Consider the following 16,175-nt stretch of genomic DNA (forward strand, 5'->3'; position numbering starts at 1 on the left):
GTTCGTCCAGGGCTTCCAGGGTGGAGGACATGCTCTCGCTGATCTCTTGCTCAAACGGGCGTAGAATGCATTGAGCTCATCAGGGAGGGGTGTGTTGGAGCCGGCGATTTTACATGCCTTCATCTTGTAGCCTGTTATGTCTTGCAGACCTTGCCATAGTCAGCAGGTGTCGGTGTGGCTAGCCTGGGACTCTAGCTTGGTCTGGTATTGTCTTTTGGCATCTTCGATGGATCTCCTTAGATCGTATCTGGTTTTCTTATATAGGTCAGTGTTGCCTGACTTGAACGCCTCAGTCAAGGTAGAGAGGGACTGCCCAAACCTCCAAACAACCCATCTACCCAACTCTTCAAAAACAGTCTAGGATTGCAAACAACAGTCTGCAGATTCATAGAATCACAGAATCCCTACAGTGCAGGAGGCTATTCAGCACATTGAGCCTGCACCATCAACAATCCACCCAGGCCCTATCCTCTTAACCCCATATATTTACACTGCTAATCCCCATGCCACTATGAGCAATTTAACATGTCCAATTAACCTTATCTGCACATCTTTGGACTGTGGGAGGAAACCAGAGCACCTGGAGGAAACCCATGCAAACATGGGGAGAACGTTCAAACTCCACACAGTCACCCAGGGCAGGAATTGAACTCAAGTCCCTGGCGCTGTGATGCAGCAGTGCTAACCGCCATGCCTATTGTGCTTTGGAATTATCAGCCATCTCAGAATCCACTGAATCGGAGTGGAAGCAAGTCATCTTCGATACCGAGAGACTGCCTTAGAACAGATGCTAGCATCTGTTCTAAGGCTAGCATCTGCTGCTGCTTTGCACTTTGATCTCTTCCATAGCTGTGTGATGTCCTCTACCCCGGCCTTATTTTTGTCCACTGTCCTGTATCACCCGTTCCAGTGATATCCATTGCATTAGTTTTCCCAGCAGTCTATGCAGTAATGGTCTCTTGCTCTTCTAATTTCCATCATTGTCTATTCCACTCACTGCCATCGTCACAGTAATCAAAGCCCTCTGTTAGTCAATTTGTGAAGTAGATATTTATTCTATAATTGGTTACAGCATTTTGAATTACCTGGAAAATTGGTGAAGGCCATTTCTGGTTAGCGAAAAAATAAACTGCTGCTTCATTGTGTTAGACAAAGAACAATCTTATTCAATCCTAAACCTGATTAAATTTAAAAAGCTGAAGCCAGCCCCAGAAGAAATTTATACACACAGCTTGCAAACACATACTCATACAAAAGAACCAGGCATTTGTGAGCAAGATAAGACATCCATGGCCAAACCTATTTGTGCATATGCAAATCAAGATCAATTAAGCTGTGAAATAAATGGCAAGTGCATCTTTCATTGCATCCCTTAATTCTCTAGAATTCATCATGAACAAAACTGCATTGATAAGAAAACTTACAAGTCAGTTAAAAAAAAGATCCATCAAGAGGTCTTGAATGGCAGCAAAATGTGCAGGGAAGTGCACACGTTAACGGACATAGTTGTGGAATGTTTAACACTTATTCAAATACTTACACATCAATTGAAATTTTGATACACGACATATTCTTGTCCCTCTGCTTGTTATCAGCGGCATTAACTGCAGACAAAATAAATCAGTTTATATAATTTCAAAAAATACACCAATGGATATAACAAGAATTAACACTTTTAGGGCCCGATTTTACTAAAGCTTTGCGCCCGTTTTCGGGCGCGAAATCGCGGTAAAGTTGGGCGTCGGGCCTATACCGCGATCTGCACCCGATTCCGAGCAGATCGTGGCTTTACCGACACCCGATTCAGGCGCGGGTCCGACATTTGCATGCATTTAAATCAACTCAATGAACCACGCGCCCAACCCTACCGCCAAATCCCACTTTACCGTCTTCTGGCCCGTTCCGCACCCGCATTGTAAGCGACCTGCAAAATAAAAGTCTGAAGTCGTTGCTGCAGCTTCCGAAGAGCGGGGTCAGAGCCTGCAATGGCGCTCTGACCCAGGTCATCCTCGGGGGGACGGGGACGGGACTGCTGCCAGTCTGCGGCCGATCGGTGGGGAGGGAGGGGGCAGGGGGGTCCGCCGCCACTCTGCAGGCAATCCCTCCTCCCCACCAGAGGAACAAACCCCTCCTGCCGGAGTGGACGTGCGGCCGTGCCATCCCACAAAACTTTCAGGGTGAAGCGATTCCTCGCTAAGATGAAGCAGAACCAGCCGATTCCACAGTGGATCCGCATGAAAACCGGCTACAAGACCAGTACAAGTCCAAGAGGAGACACTGGAGAAGGACCAAACTGGGCCTGTAAAGGGATACACCATCACTGGTACACTACCAGCCACAGCCATCTCTCCCGCTCTCTTGCCCCTGCAGGGAAGAGTAATCTGTGTCTGGTAGTGTACCAGTGATGGTGTATCCCACCCCCCCTCCTCCTCTGCCTCCCCCTCCCTCCTCCCCCACTGCCCCCCTCCTCCTTCCCCACCCCGCCCCCCCCCCATCCCCCTACCAGAGGATGATCATCAGAGAGCCACTCTCTCCGCTTTCTGCTTTTTTTTTCTTTCGCACCTGGGCGCGCTTTGTCAGATTTTTTTCGAACTGCGCATGCGCAGTTCAGAGCTCCGATCGGTCCGCCAGTGCTAAGCCCCACCCACAGTGCGAATCGGACCGGAGCCGGCAAAACACATATGGGCGCGCTGGAAAGAGGATTCCAGGCGTGGATCTATTTGACACCCAGATTCGGCACTTAGACTCAAAATGGTAAAATCAGGCCCTTAGAGGAAAAGTGTTTATGCCTGGACTTTTCACTCATGAATTGTGGAACGCCATTTCCACCCAATTACAATGAAGTGAACAGACCACTACATCACATGTTTCTGTGGCTGCTTAAGAATCCTGACAAACCCCAGCAAAAGGATCACCTTCAACTGGAAATTCACTATTTCAGAAATGAACTTGTGGGCTGCTGTAAAATTTAAAGGCATCAGCAACTTAACCGGGCCACCAGACTGAAAACCAAGAAATCAAGTGGCAGGAGGAGGAAAATCCAGGTTTCATTGTCTGACCTTAATCATTAACTGGTGCATCTTAAAATTACTGGCTGAGAGCACAGATAGTGAGAGAGACCCACAGACAACACACCACATAACACACAAACAAAAAGATAAATACTTACCAAGAATCTCATCAAATATTTTGTACAAGCCTGGAACAAAGGTGACATCCCTCAGGTTCATGCCCACATCTTCATCATATACCCACATTGACTGGAAAGAAAATACAACTTCATTACAATTTTTAAACAGTATAATTTGCTATTTTTAGTCAATCATTGACAAAATCTTTCTTATAAGCAACACACACAAATTGAAATGCTTGGGTGATATCTCCATAAATCAAACAGGTTTGAAGTTAACAGCCTGGATTTTCACCGAGTTAGGACCAATATGAAGTGGGAAGACCCCCTATTCGCTGTAACTCTCAATGGCATGGATAAGTCAGCCTACATTAAGCGCTCATTCTTTTGCCAGTTCTATTGCGGGGTTGGAAATTTCAAACCCCCTGCAATTATAGTGGAGTCTCTTGTAAGTGGACCTGCTTCATGGCCTCTCAGAGGAATCAAGAACCACAGAGGAACCATAGCTCTAAGCCAACAACAAAAAAGCAGCCATTCCTATTCAAATACATTGTCCCTCTTAGCTTCTCATAAAGCTGTCAGTGTCATGCTCATGCAATACAAACTTAATAAATATAAACCCAAGTGAATGCTTTCCTCTGACAAAATGATGTTGGGAGGTCAGATAACCTGTTTCTTTGCCCATACACAACTCCACCAGCTCCAGCATTCTGGACAAGTCTTGACAAAGTCATTAAAAGTAATTAAAGACCTTTCTGGGCATATCTTTGAGAAACATTCAAAAACAAACGACCCTTCCTGTGGTTAATGGCTGTACGTTCCGAGCTAATTAAAAAGACTGGTTTCACAATACTGTTGTAGAAGCTTCAACCCCATATGTGAAATTCAGAAAATGGGTGTACAAAACTCAATTTTATTAAGATGGTAATGCTGGTAATACCTGGACTCCACTGTCTGACAATAGCCTAATCATCAGAAACCATGAGGACAATGGAAAGAAATAATCTGATCACATTCACAGAAACTATGTTTCTAATAAAGGATTTTAATAAAGCATTTTTGAATTGGACAGGGGCAGAAACATATAGAAAGCATGTAGATAGAAAAGACCCTGCCTAAGAGCACCAGCTTTAAGCCACATGCAGGTGAAGATCTAAGTTGGCCTTAAACACTCTGCCTAAAGAACCGTACCACGGCTTCACTATTGCACCTTGACTGGAATGGAATAAATCAACTGCAAATCCATCTTCTTAAAACTACCAGAGCTTTTTCTTCAGTGGACAAAAATAATAATTACAGGCCTGCATCGCTTCAAGCCATCACCATGAGGAAAAACAAGCATAACAGAGAACTATTGAAATTATAAGACCTAAAGGCATTATACTTTTATAATCACAACCTTTTCGTGTGTGTGTGTGTGTGTGTGTGAGGATCTGCATGTCTGTAAGTGTGTGTGTAGTTGCGCATTCAGGTGTAGAACAATAACTATTTATCCATCTTTCAAAACGTAGACAAAAAAATATATAATTTTTCTGTTCCCAACAGTTACAGCAAACAGGGATTAAAACACTTTTTTAAAAAACGTGCTCTTTGGTCAGTTGAAATATGGAAAAAGAAGCCATCCCTATCATATCTCTGGGTGTAACAACAGTCTTTGCTATTATTATAAGAAGCTTTTATCCACTTCAGACCTCTTAAACTTACGTAAATTAACATACCTACAGTAAAAATAAATCTTCAAAGACACAACAGGTTATTACAAGGTAATGGAGATGCCAGTCAAGCAAAGCTTTACCTCCCCTCTGCATATGTATAAACACTGCTTGCTGAGGCCATGTGTTCAGCCTGCCTGTTGATACATTTGCCAGATGGTCTCATTATGAATTGCTGGCTGAGCTACAAGAATCGCTGCACTTAGATCTCAGCAAGCAATGAGGGGACTGAAGGGTTAGGGTTTATGGGCCTGATGGTCATCTTTACAACTGGGCCGATGTCTCAGTAAATGAGGGCAGATGTTCCAGCCTGCCAGCCTCACCATCCACAGCCCCCATTGCCACCTGGGGCTAGTCTCCAGAAGAGGCAAGCTTGATTCCATCCCGCCCTGGCATCCTGGAATGAGAATGTGGGTTGGGATCTTTTTAAAAGAAACACATCTGCCAAGTCGACAATTTTCCCGACTCAGCCTTCCCACCTCCTTGACAAAAATCCGGCTCACTATTGCAGTTCAATAATTTTCATCAGTTCTGAAGGAAGGTCATTGACCTGTAAGGTTAACTGTTTCCCTCTCTTCACAGATACTGCCTAACCTGAGTATTACAGAGTTCTTGATTTAATTTCTAATTTCCAGCATCCCCAGTATTCAAAAAGAAATCAAGCTTTCAAATGATTCTTGAAATTTGAAAACATTCAGATAATTATGACCATTTCAGTTTACACCCGAATTTGTTTTTAATTATTCGTTCATCTCATGTGGATACTGCTGTCAAAGCCAGCATCTTACTACCCATCTCTATTGTCCTTGACAAGATAGGAGCAAGTTCCATTCTTGATCCTCTGCAGTCCATGTGGTGTAGCTCCACCACATTGCTGTTTGCTATGGATTCCCAGTATTCTGACCCAGTCATGATGAAGGAATGACAATATACTTTCAAGTTAGGATGATGTCACTTGCAGAGTACGGTGTTCCTCTTCATAGCTGCCCTGACTCTTTTGACAGCAGAGGCTGTGGAATTATAGGTACTGTCGATGAACGTTTTGTCAGTTACTATGGTGTAGATGGCAGCTGTGGTGTACTTGTGGTGGATGGGGTGAATGCTTAAGCCGGAGGGCAGATGAGCTGTTAAACAAGCAGACTGTTTTTTCCTAGATGGTGTTGAGCTTCTCAAGTGCTGTTGGACTTGTACACACCAATTCAAATGGACACTATTCTGACACAATCCTGACTTGTGCCTTGTCGAGGGTGAAAAGACTCTGGGAAGGTCGTAAATGAATCACACTCTACAGAAAACCTAGCATTGGACATGATCTTTATGTCCCAGTATTTATATGGCTGGTGCAATTAAGTTTTTGGTCAGTGGTGATCCCTGGGATATTGCTGGTGCAGGACTTAGCAATTGTAATGTCGCTCAATGTAATGGAGGTGCTTAGACTCTTTCTTGTTGGAGATGGTCATTACTTGCCAAGTAAGATTTGCAGTACATATCAGCCCTATTCTGAACACTGTCTAAATGCAGGAACAGATTGTTTCATTGTCCAAACAGCTGGAACAGAACACTATGCTCTTAGTGAAAAGAAATCCTGAAGGGGGAGGGAGAGGAGCCGAAGGTCGTGATGCATATAGGTACTGCTGACATAGGTAGGAAGAGGGAAGGGGTCATGAAAAGAGAATATAGGGAGTTAGGTAGACAGCTGAGAAAGAGGAATGCAAAGGTAGTAATCTCGGGATTGCTGCCTGTGCCGCGGGAGAGTGAGAACAGGAATCGGTGGAGAATGAATGCGTGGCTGAGGGACTGGAGCAAGGGACAAGGATTTGGGTACTTGGATCATTGGGACCTCTTTAGGGGCAGGTGTGACCTGTTTAAAAAAGACGGGTGGCACTTGAATCCCAGGGGGACCAATATCCTGGCGGGGAGGTTGGCTAAGGCTACTGGAGAGACTTTAAACTAGAAAGGTTGGGGGGAGGGAATCGAAATGAGGGGACTGAGAGTGAGGAGGTTAGCTCGCAAATAGATAAGGAATGTAGACAGGGTAAGAGGGAGGTTAGACGAGTGATGGAGAAGGGAAGTGCTCAGGCTGAAGGTCTGAGATGTGTCTATTTTAATGCCAGGAGTGTAGTGAATAAAATGGATGAGCTTAGAGCGTGGATTGCTGCTTCGAATTGTGATGTGGTGGCCATTACGGAGACTTGGATGTCTCAGGGACAGGACTGGGTGCTTCAGGTGCCGGGTTTTAGATGTTTCAGGAAGGACAGGGAGGGAGGCAAGAGAGGGGGGGGGAGTGGCACTGTTGATCAGGGATAGTGTCACGGCTGTAGAGAAGGTGGACGCCGTGGAGGGATTGACTACGGAGTCTCTGTGGGTGGAGGTTAGGAACAGGAAGGGGTCGGTAACTTTGCTGGGTGTTTTCTATAGGCCGCCCAATAGTAACAGAGATGTTGAGGAGCAGATGGGGAAACAGATCCTGGAGAGATGTAGGAATAACAGAGTTGTCGTGATGGGAGATTTTAATTTCCCAAACATAGATTGGAATATCCCTAGGGCTAGGGGTTTGGATGGAGAGGAGTTTGTTAGGTGTGTCCAGGAGAGTTTCCTGACACAGTATGTGGATAAGCCTACTAGAGGAGAGGCTGTACTTGATCTGGTGCTGGCTAATGAACCTGGACAGGTGGAGGATCTCTCGGTGGGTGAGCATCTTGGGGATAGCGATCATAATTCTATCTCCTTCACGATAGCATTGGAAAGAGATAGGATCAGGCAGGCTAGGAAAGTGTTTCTCTGGAGTAAAGGGAAATACAGTGTCATCAGGGAGGAAATTAGACGGGTAAATTGGAAGGAGGCATTCTTGGGGAAAAGTACCGAAGGAAAGTGGAGGATTTTCAAGGAATGTTTGTCTGGAGCTCTGCATGACAACGTTCCGATGAGACAGGGGGGTGTTGGTAGGGTACGGGAACCGTGGTGCACGAAGGTTGTGATGAACCTGGTGAATAAGAAAAGAGAGATGTACAGAAGGTTCAGAGAGCTAGGAGGTGTTAAGGATTTAGAGGAGTATAGGGATGTAGGAAGGAGCTTAAGAAGGAAATTAGGAGAGCGAGAAGGGGTCATGAGAAGACCTTGGCGGGTAAGATTAAGGAGAATCCCAAGGCTTTCTACAAATATGTCAAGAGTAAAAGGATGAGATGTGAAGGCATAGGACCCTTAAAAGGTGAAGGGGGAAAAGTTTGTGCGGAACCGTTAGAAATGGTGGAGGTGCTTAATGAATACTTTACCTCGGTATTCACGGAGGAAAGGGATCTGGGTGGTTGTACTGCTGGTTTGCGGTGGACAGAAAGGATCGAGCATGTGGACATAAAGAAAGAGGATGTGTTGGAACTATTGAATGGCATCAAGGTTGGTAAGTCGCCGGGACCGGATGGGATGTACCCCAGGTTACTGTGGGAGGCGAGGGAGGAGATTGCGGAGCCTTTGGCGATGATCTTTGCATCGTCGATGGAGACGGGAGAGGTTCCGGAGGATTGGAGGATTGCAGATGTGGTCCCTATATTCAAGAAAGGGAACAGGGACAGCCCGGGAAATTACCGACCGGTGAGTCTAACCTCAGTGGTTGGTAAGTTGATGGAGAGGATCCTGAGAGACAGGATTTATGATCATCTAGAGAAGTTTAGTATGATCAAAAGTAGTCAGCACGGCTTTGTCAAGGGCAGGTCGTGCCTTACGAGCCTGGTTGAGTTCTTTGAAAATGTGACCAAACACATTGACGAAGGAAGAGCGGTGGATGTGGTCTATATGGACTTCAGCAAGGCGTTCGATAAAGTCCCCCATGCAAGACTTCTTGAGAAAGTGAGAGGGCATGGGATCCAAGGGGCTGTTGCCTTGTGGATCCAGAACTGGCTTGCCTGCAGAAGGCAGAGAGTGGCTGTGGAGGGGTCTTTCTCTGCATGGAGGTCAGTGACCAGTGGAGTGCCCCAGGGATCTGTTCTGGGACCCTTGCTTTTTGTCATTTTCATAAATGACCTGGATGAGGAAGTGGAGGGATGGGTTGGTAAGTTTGCTGACGACACCAAGGTAGGTGGTGTTGTGGATAGTTTGGAGGGATGTCAGAAGTTGCAGCGAGACATAGATAGAATGCAAGACTGGGCGGAGAAGTGGCAGATGGACTTCAACCCGGATAAGTGTGTAGTGATCCATTTTGGCAGATCCAATGGGATGAAGCAGCAGTATAATATGAAGGGTACCATTCTTAGCAGTGTAGAGGATCAGAAGGACCTTGGGGTCCGGGTCCATAGGACTCTTAAATCGGCCTCGCAGGTGGAGGATGCGGTCAAGAAGGCGTACGGCGTACTAGCCTTCATTAATCGAGGGATTGAGTTTAGGAGTCGGGAGATAATGCTGCAGCTTTATAGGACCCTGGTTAGACCCCACTTGGAGTACTGCGCGCAGTTCTGGTCACCTCATTACAGGAAAGATGTTGAAGCCATTGAAAGGGTGCAGAGGAGATTTACAAGGATGTTGCCTGGATTGGGGGGCATGCCTTATGAGGATAGGTTGAGGGAGCTTGGTCTCTTCTCCCTGGAGAGACGAAGGATGAGAGGTGACCTGATAGAGGTTTACAAGATGTTGAGAGGTCTGGATAGGGTAGACTCTCAGAGGCTATTTCCAAGGGCTGAAATGGTTGCTACGAGAGGACACAGGTTTAAGGTGCTGGGGGGTAGGTACAGAGGAGATGTCAGGGGTAAGTTTTTCACTCAGAGGGTGGTGGGTGAGTGGAATCGGCTGACGTCGGTGGTGGTGGAGGCAAACTCGTTGGGGTCTTTTAAGAGACTTCTGGATGAGTACATGGGATTTAATGTGATTGAGGGCTATAGATAGGCCTAGAGGTAGGGATATGATCGGCGCAACTTGTGGGCCGAAGGGCCTGTTTGTGCTGTGGCTTTCTATGTTCTATGTTCTAAAATGCCCAGTCATGATGAACCAGTTGAAGATGGTTGGAACTAGGATATTCTTTGGAGGAAGCCCTTCAGCTATATCCTGGACAAAAGATAACCATCCTCCAAAAACCACAAGCAGCTTCCTTTGTGCTAGATTTTGCACCAGCCAGTTGGGAGTATCATCTGATTCACAAAAAACTTTAATTTTACCAGCACTCCCGAGTAAAACATATAATGGTCCAGGAGATTACAAATTGTGCTGATTATCCCCATAGCACCTCATGGATATCCGCCCTGAACTGCTATATCGGTTTTAAATCTATCCCATTTAGTATGGAGGTAGCACCACAAAGAAACTGTTAGTGGGCAAGTCTCCAACAGCCAATGGCATTCCACCTGAAGTTTTCCAAGTACAGAGGAACTCACATGATTAGGAAACGCATTAGCTTTGTCTGCTTAATCTGGAACCAGGGCACTGTGCCCCAACATTACATAACTACTTCCATAACCAGGAAAGAGATTGGCCGAAGACAAGATCATCTGAAAATTGGTGGCTGAAGACAAAAAAGTTTTTGGTGAAATGGAATCAGGTACACCTTATAGTGCAAAGTGGCAAAGTCACTGCATGGTAAGGAGCTGCAAAATTAACACACATTTTATCATCTGTAGTGAAAGGCAAATGTTTCTATACCACTACAAATGGATGCAATTGTAAAAGTTTAAGATGAGCAGTTACTAATACCTTACAAAAAAAAAAAAATCGAATTATTTTAGTATTGAGAAGGTTAGATCATTGGAAAGTTAGGTATTTATGCTTGCAGAGATTTCAATAACTAATTGTCGTATTCAAACATAAGCTCTGAAAAAGTTGGTTCCATATTTAAACATTGTAAAGTTGGGAGAGGAAGGAGGAGGAGGTAAAGAGACATCTGCTGAGAAGATGCTATGCAATCACACAGAGTACTCCTGTTCCGTGCAATAACCACTCCTTAAATTCAACCCCCCAGAGCCATGTACTCAATTGATTCAGAGAATTTTAGGAATGTAGCTGTGCCTATCAAATAGCATACTTTGGTTTGCTAGGGCAAAATGTCCAACAAGCAATAATACTGACTGGAAAGAATTTTAGTAGATGGGTTTTTCTCATCTAAAAATATTTTGTTGACCAAGTAAAACTATATCCTAGCCCTCCATGAAGGTGTAAAATGAAGATTTGACTAGATAGCTGTTACCAACCTTACGTAAGCAACATGCATGCACATGCACAAACACAGAAATAGGATGGCCCTTTAATAACAAGAAAGCAATGCTGCATTTGCAATTAAGGATTGTATGAAGTAAATCGACACAGTGAACGGAATCACTGACCATCAAAGCATGTACAGGGCACAGGGTATATTGATGAAAGGAGGTCTCTGGGATGTAAGAGTGAAGGTTTTTTGGACATGCCAAAGGTGGGTTACTACAGGAAACTCAAGAGCACGCACAGGCAGTTCTTCGTATTGTGGATTCCAAGCGAGCTGGGTAACCTGGCTCAAATACTACCAAAACAAGAAGAAACGGAGGCACAAGGCAGGCACTCCCATGCATTTGGTCCAGCTAGAGAGTTGCTTCACAATTAACAAGAGGGCCAACTCTAAGGACAAGTACCTGCTAGTCCTCTACACCAGGACGAGTACTTTGTCATGACCATCGACTGCGAGAGAGCGCTATAGAGCTGCTACCAGGAGCTCCTGGAGCTGCACAACAGGGGTACTGTGCTTAAAGAGTCAGGGAACTAAGTGCGGGACAATGAAGCCCTTGCATCAGCACCACCATTGATGATTTGTCAATGGGAGAGAGCAGCTGTAAGTCTGCTGCCTGGCAACTATGGGTCTAGCCAGAATACAGGTTCAATTCCTCCAATCACTGGTTCCCTCCAACCATAGAATCTGCTTCTACGGGAGCAGCAAAAGTGGGTGTGAGAAAACCCATGTTTGGAGAAACTGAAACAATGACACTGGAGAGCAACAGAAGCTATAACTGGAGAACCACCTCTGTCTCTCCTGTGCATGCTACTCGTCCAATCACAAACCTGCAATCAGTACCCCATCTCACTGACTAACGAGAGTTGTGATTTTTTTAAACCCCATACCAGCCCCAAAGATCAGAATTAATATTTAAAATGGCAGATTTCTGAAATTTCATTGCCAGAAGTCCACCAAATGGCAGAAATTTCTCATCTCTGCAAATAGAAGGGAAAAGAGTCCATCGGTGATCATTTCTAGTATTTCACTTCTCTCCTGTTGCTACTTGTAGCTCCCCTACCAGCAGATCTGCATCATGATGTGTCACACTTGTCTGTCTTGCACCACCCTCACAGATCCGCTGTAGCTTGTTCACAACCATTTGGTGACCTCTATCATCTAACTACACCTAGGTTGACTCCCTTTCTGCTGCCTCCACTTTTCCCTTCAGAAATTTCTGGATGTCATTTTTAAAGAAATATTTTTGCTCTAGCAATTTCAAGCACCTCGCATGCCTTATGCCGGTATATGGAATTTTTAAGCTTCTCTCTTCTCTGCACAGCAGCAAAATTTCTTGCAAGGATTACTCTTGACAAGATGTCACTCATCTTATAGATTCAGAAGAAGAATCAGTATGAATTTCGTGCTAGACAAAGAACACTCAACATAATCTTTGCAGTAGGGCAAATTCAAAAGTCCCACAAGCAGAATAAGGAAAACCATGAAGGCCTGTGGAAGGTGTTGCGTAAATCCATAGAATCCCTACAGTGCAGAAGGCGGCTATTCGGCCCATCAAGTCTGCACCAACTCTTCGAAACAGCATCCCACCCTCTGTGCTATCCTCATAATCCCAGGCATTTACCATGGCTAATCCACCAAACCGATATATCTTTGGACACTAAAAGGCAATTTAGCATGGCTAATCCACCCAACCTGTACATCTTTGGACTATGGGAAGAGACTGGAGAACCCAGAGCAAGTCCATACAGATACAGGGAAAACGTGCAAACTCCACACAGAGTCACCTAAAGACAGAATCAAACCCAGGTCCCTGGCGCTGTGAGGAAGTAGTGCTAACCACTGTACCTCCTTTCCGCCCTCGTGGCTCCTCTGGCATAATGGTCAGTATGGTGCAAAATGATGCATTATCAGATGCCTTTCATTTGTCAGAGAGACAGAAGAATGCATCATCATCACTGCCACACAATGTGAAGGGTATTCTCAATGTGATGATGGAACAACTTCTCTACAAGTTCTATGCAATTGGCACTCCTACAAGTACCATCATAGACAGATGCATCTGTAACAGACAGATTGACAAGAATGGGTTCACCGGGTTTATGCTTCATGTTGATTCTGGCACCAGTCTGGCACAGTGGTTAGTACTGCTGCCTCATTGCACCAGGGACCCAGGTTCGATTCCAGCCATGGGTGACTGTGTGGAGTTTGCATGTTCAACCTGTCAGCATGGACTTTCTCCAGGTGCTCCAATTTCCTCCCACAGTCCAAAGATGTGCAGGTGAGGTGGAATGGCCATGCTAAATTGCTCCTTAGTGTCCCAAGATGTGCAAGTTCAGGGGATAAGCAGGGTAAATGCATGGGGTTATAGGGATAGAGTGGGGGGTGGGCCTGCTCTGTCGGAGAGTCGGTGCAGACCCAATGGGCCAAATGGCTTCCTTCTGCATCATAAGGATTCTACATTCCTTAGTACTCGAGTGCTATGGAGCCTCTTAGTGATGGATATTCAAGTTCACCACCCGGAGTCCATTCTGTGCAATCCTCAATGCCTGAATGATGCTCAACATGGAGGAATTTTGATTCAACATCAGCTGAGGGTGTGCAGTAGGTGACTATCAGCAGCTGAATTCTTTTCCATTCTTCTGACTTGATGTCATGAGATTTCATTAAGTCCGAAGTCAATGGTGAGGACTCCCAGAGCCACTGCTCACAATGGTAAACTGTGCAATCACCTCTACTGAGTGGCAATGGAACAGGACATTACTAGGAATAGTGTTGGAGATGCCTGGTATAAAGGCTGAAAAACATGATTCTATGAGTAAGACCAAGTCAAGCTGCTGCTGACTAAGGGCGAGCTCTCCCAATTTTGGAAAAAGTCACCAGAAGTTAGTACGGTAGACTGTATTGTCAGTTGGGCTGGACATAACTTCATCACGTCTGGTGCCTGGTGGGTTCATAAAATGAGTGGCTTGCTAAGCTATTACAAAGGACAGTTAAGAGTCAACGCATTGCTGTGGGTTCGAAATCACTTATAGGCCAGACTTTGTACCTTAATGTATGCTAGTGAACCAGGTGGGTTTTTATCATGATCCGGTAATTTCATGGTCACCATTATTGATGCAAGCTTTGCTGCAACATTTGAAATAAATCAAAATGACACAAACAACCACTAGAATGGTGCACCCAATTCATATTGTTGAGCACCGATCAGAAATATTGTCATCCATGTTGACAATAGCGGGAATGAAATTTTCATGCTACTATTTTGTACCTTTTTTGCATTAAAAAAAGCATTGAAAAGGGCAGAAAGCTGGGAACACCATCTTGGAAAGATTTGAATTTAGGAAACCAGAGAAATGAAACTAAAAACAGCTACTGGTCTGCTGTAAAATAACTAGGTAGTGAAAAGTGCGACACTTCTCTCCTCCCTGTGAACTCTGATTCTATCTACTAAACCAACCTGCGAAAGGGACCTCCAGCAATTCAACAGTGGTTGCTAACATAGTCACAGAGACAACTGCACAGCCTCCAGACCTTCGCATCAGACAACACAACTCAACTTCAAAACATACCCAACTTAATCTCGATTTAAGTTTATAGTCTTTGTGCGTGCGTTAGTAACTTTACTTTCTATTAGGTAACTTACAGAGCATTACACTTAAATAAACTGACTTTTTTTTAGTAAAAAGGCTTTGCTGCTCGGTCATTTTAAATTGAATTTCTCACTCCATGAGAAGGAAAACAACATTTAAAGCCTTCATGACACTACATAGACTGGGATTTTAGTGAAGCATAATGCTAGTTACTTGAAACTTTCATATTATGTCCACTGGTAAAATGAAAAAACGTCTAAAAATATAGCTATGGGTTTTGTCATTCCTAACTTTGTGCAGAGATGGGCTATTTTTATAAAGCTCCAAGAAAATATAATTGATAATTTGAGATGAGTAGTATAACATATTTAAACATACATTTTTTTCCTTTTGTGCCGATGTCAATGTGTAGGAAAGCCTGTATTTAATAATTAGTTTTAGTATAGTTATGTGTAATTATCAAGGAATCAAAGTATATTCAATTAACTCAATATGTAAGACATTATATCATACCATGTGAGACTTTGTCTGTAGCTGTATCCTTACTTGATAAGTGAAATACACCACATGGCCCTAGACCTTTGCAAAGTGCTGTCCTGGTTGGGCAGATCAGATTATGGAACCTTATATTCCCTAGCCATTAACATTTATCAGTTACGTTTGAGTTAAAGGCCCTATTATATCTTAAATTGATTTAGCCTTTAACTTAAAGTGCATTGAAGAGAAACAATCACCTTTCTTTAAAGTATCTAACAGACCTCTAGGTAAGTATGGTTACACCTGCCCTCGCCAGCCAGTGCTGCTCTTTAATCTAAGCATTATTAGGTTGTGAAACGAAAAAGGGGTGATCAGCAATCCCCAAGATCCCAAATCACATGACCACCATTACAGGAGAAAAATATTTTAAAAGTTAATACAACATCTAAACCCAAGCTGTTTATATTAGAAATTGCGTTTGAGTCTTCACTAAATTAATTAAAAGAACACAATTCTCTTACTTCAAATCAACAAGCAATGAATGCCACAGGAAACTATATAAAAACAAATACCTGGGTTACAGGTTCCACAGAGCCAATGTACGAGTCAGGACGGAGAAGGATGTGTTCCAGCTGTGTTTTCTTCTGATAAACTCTCTCTACAGACATCTTCTTGGAAGCTTCTGACATCTTTTTTGAAGTGTCACTTTTAGCATTTATTTCTTCTTTGTTTGCAAGGTTTTTTTGATTGCTGAACAATGTCTGCAAAACAAAAAAGATTGCTGAAATTTGCTATAAAACACGAAGAGCCCCATTATTTGATTGTAGTAAGGTATTGAGAAATATATAAAATGCTCCTAGAAGAATGTAAGCATGTCAAATAATTTACCAAAGATAGATCTAATCAATACATTACAGAGCTCCTGACTTCAGTTACACAGAAATAACTATGGTGTTATGAACAACTTCTTAATGTTCAATTTCCAAGATATTGTGACATATTGGATCAATTAGCAGAAACTGAGATTGCTGAAGAATCCCTTGCTACTACTAGTCTTCCTTCTGCAAACGAGTTATGTCTTCCAGGGT

At 43.9% G+C, this 16,175-nt stretch overlaps 1 protein-coding gene across 1 annotated transcript in view; it reads right to left on the reverse strand.

The window, feature by feature from the left end:
* The window catches only part of top2b (DNA topoisomerase II beta), a 161,422-nt gene that overhangs the window by 123,481 nt on the left and 21,766 nt on the right, over window positions 1-16,175 (reverse strand). Inside the window, exons 2-4 of the mRNA XM_078239375.1 lie at window positions 15,660-15,848; window positions 3,170-3,260; window positions 1,541-1,604 (exon numbers count right to left, since the gene is read on the reverse strand). Coding sequence (XP_078095501.1) covers window positions 1,541-1,604; window positions 3,170-3,260; window positions 15,660-15,848 — 344 coding nt within the window. The remainder of the gene's footprint in view (window positions 1-1,540; window positions 1,605-3,169; window positions 3,261-15,659; window positions 15,849-16,175) is intronic.

Source organism: Mustelus asterias, chromosome 2, assembly GCF_964213995.1.
Source record: "Mustelus asterias chromosome 2, sMusAst1.hap1.1, whole genome shotgun sequence".
NCBI classification, from domain to species: domain Eukaryota; kingdom Metazoa; phylum Chordata; class Chondrichthyes; order Carcharhiniformes; family Triakidae; genus Mustelus; species Mustelus asterias.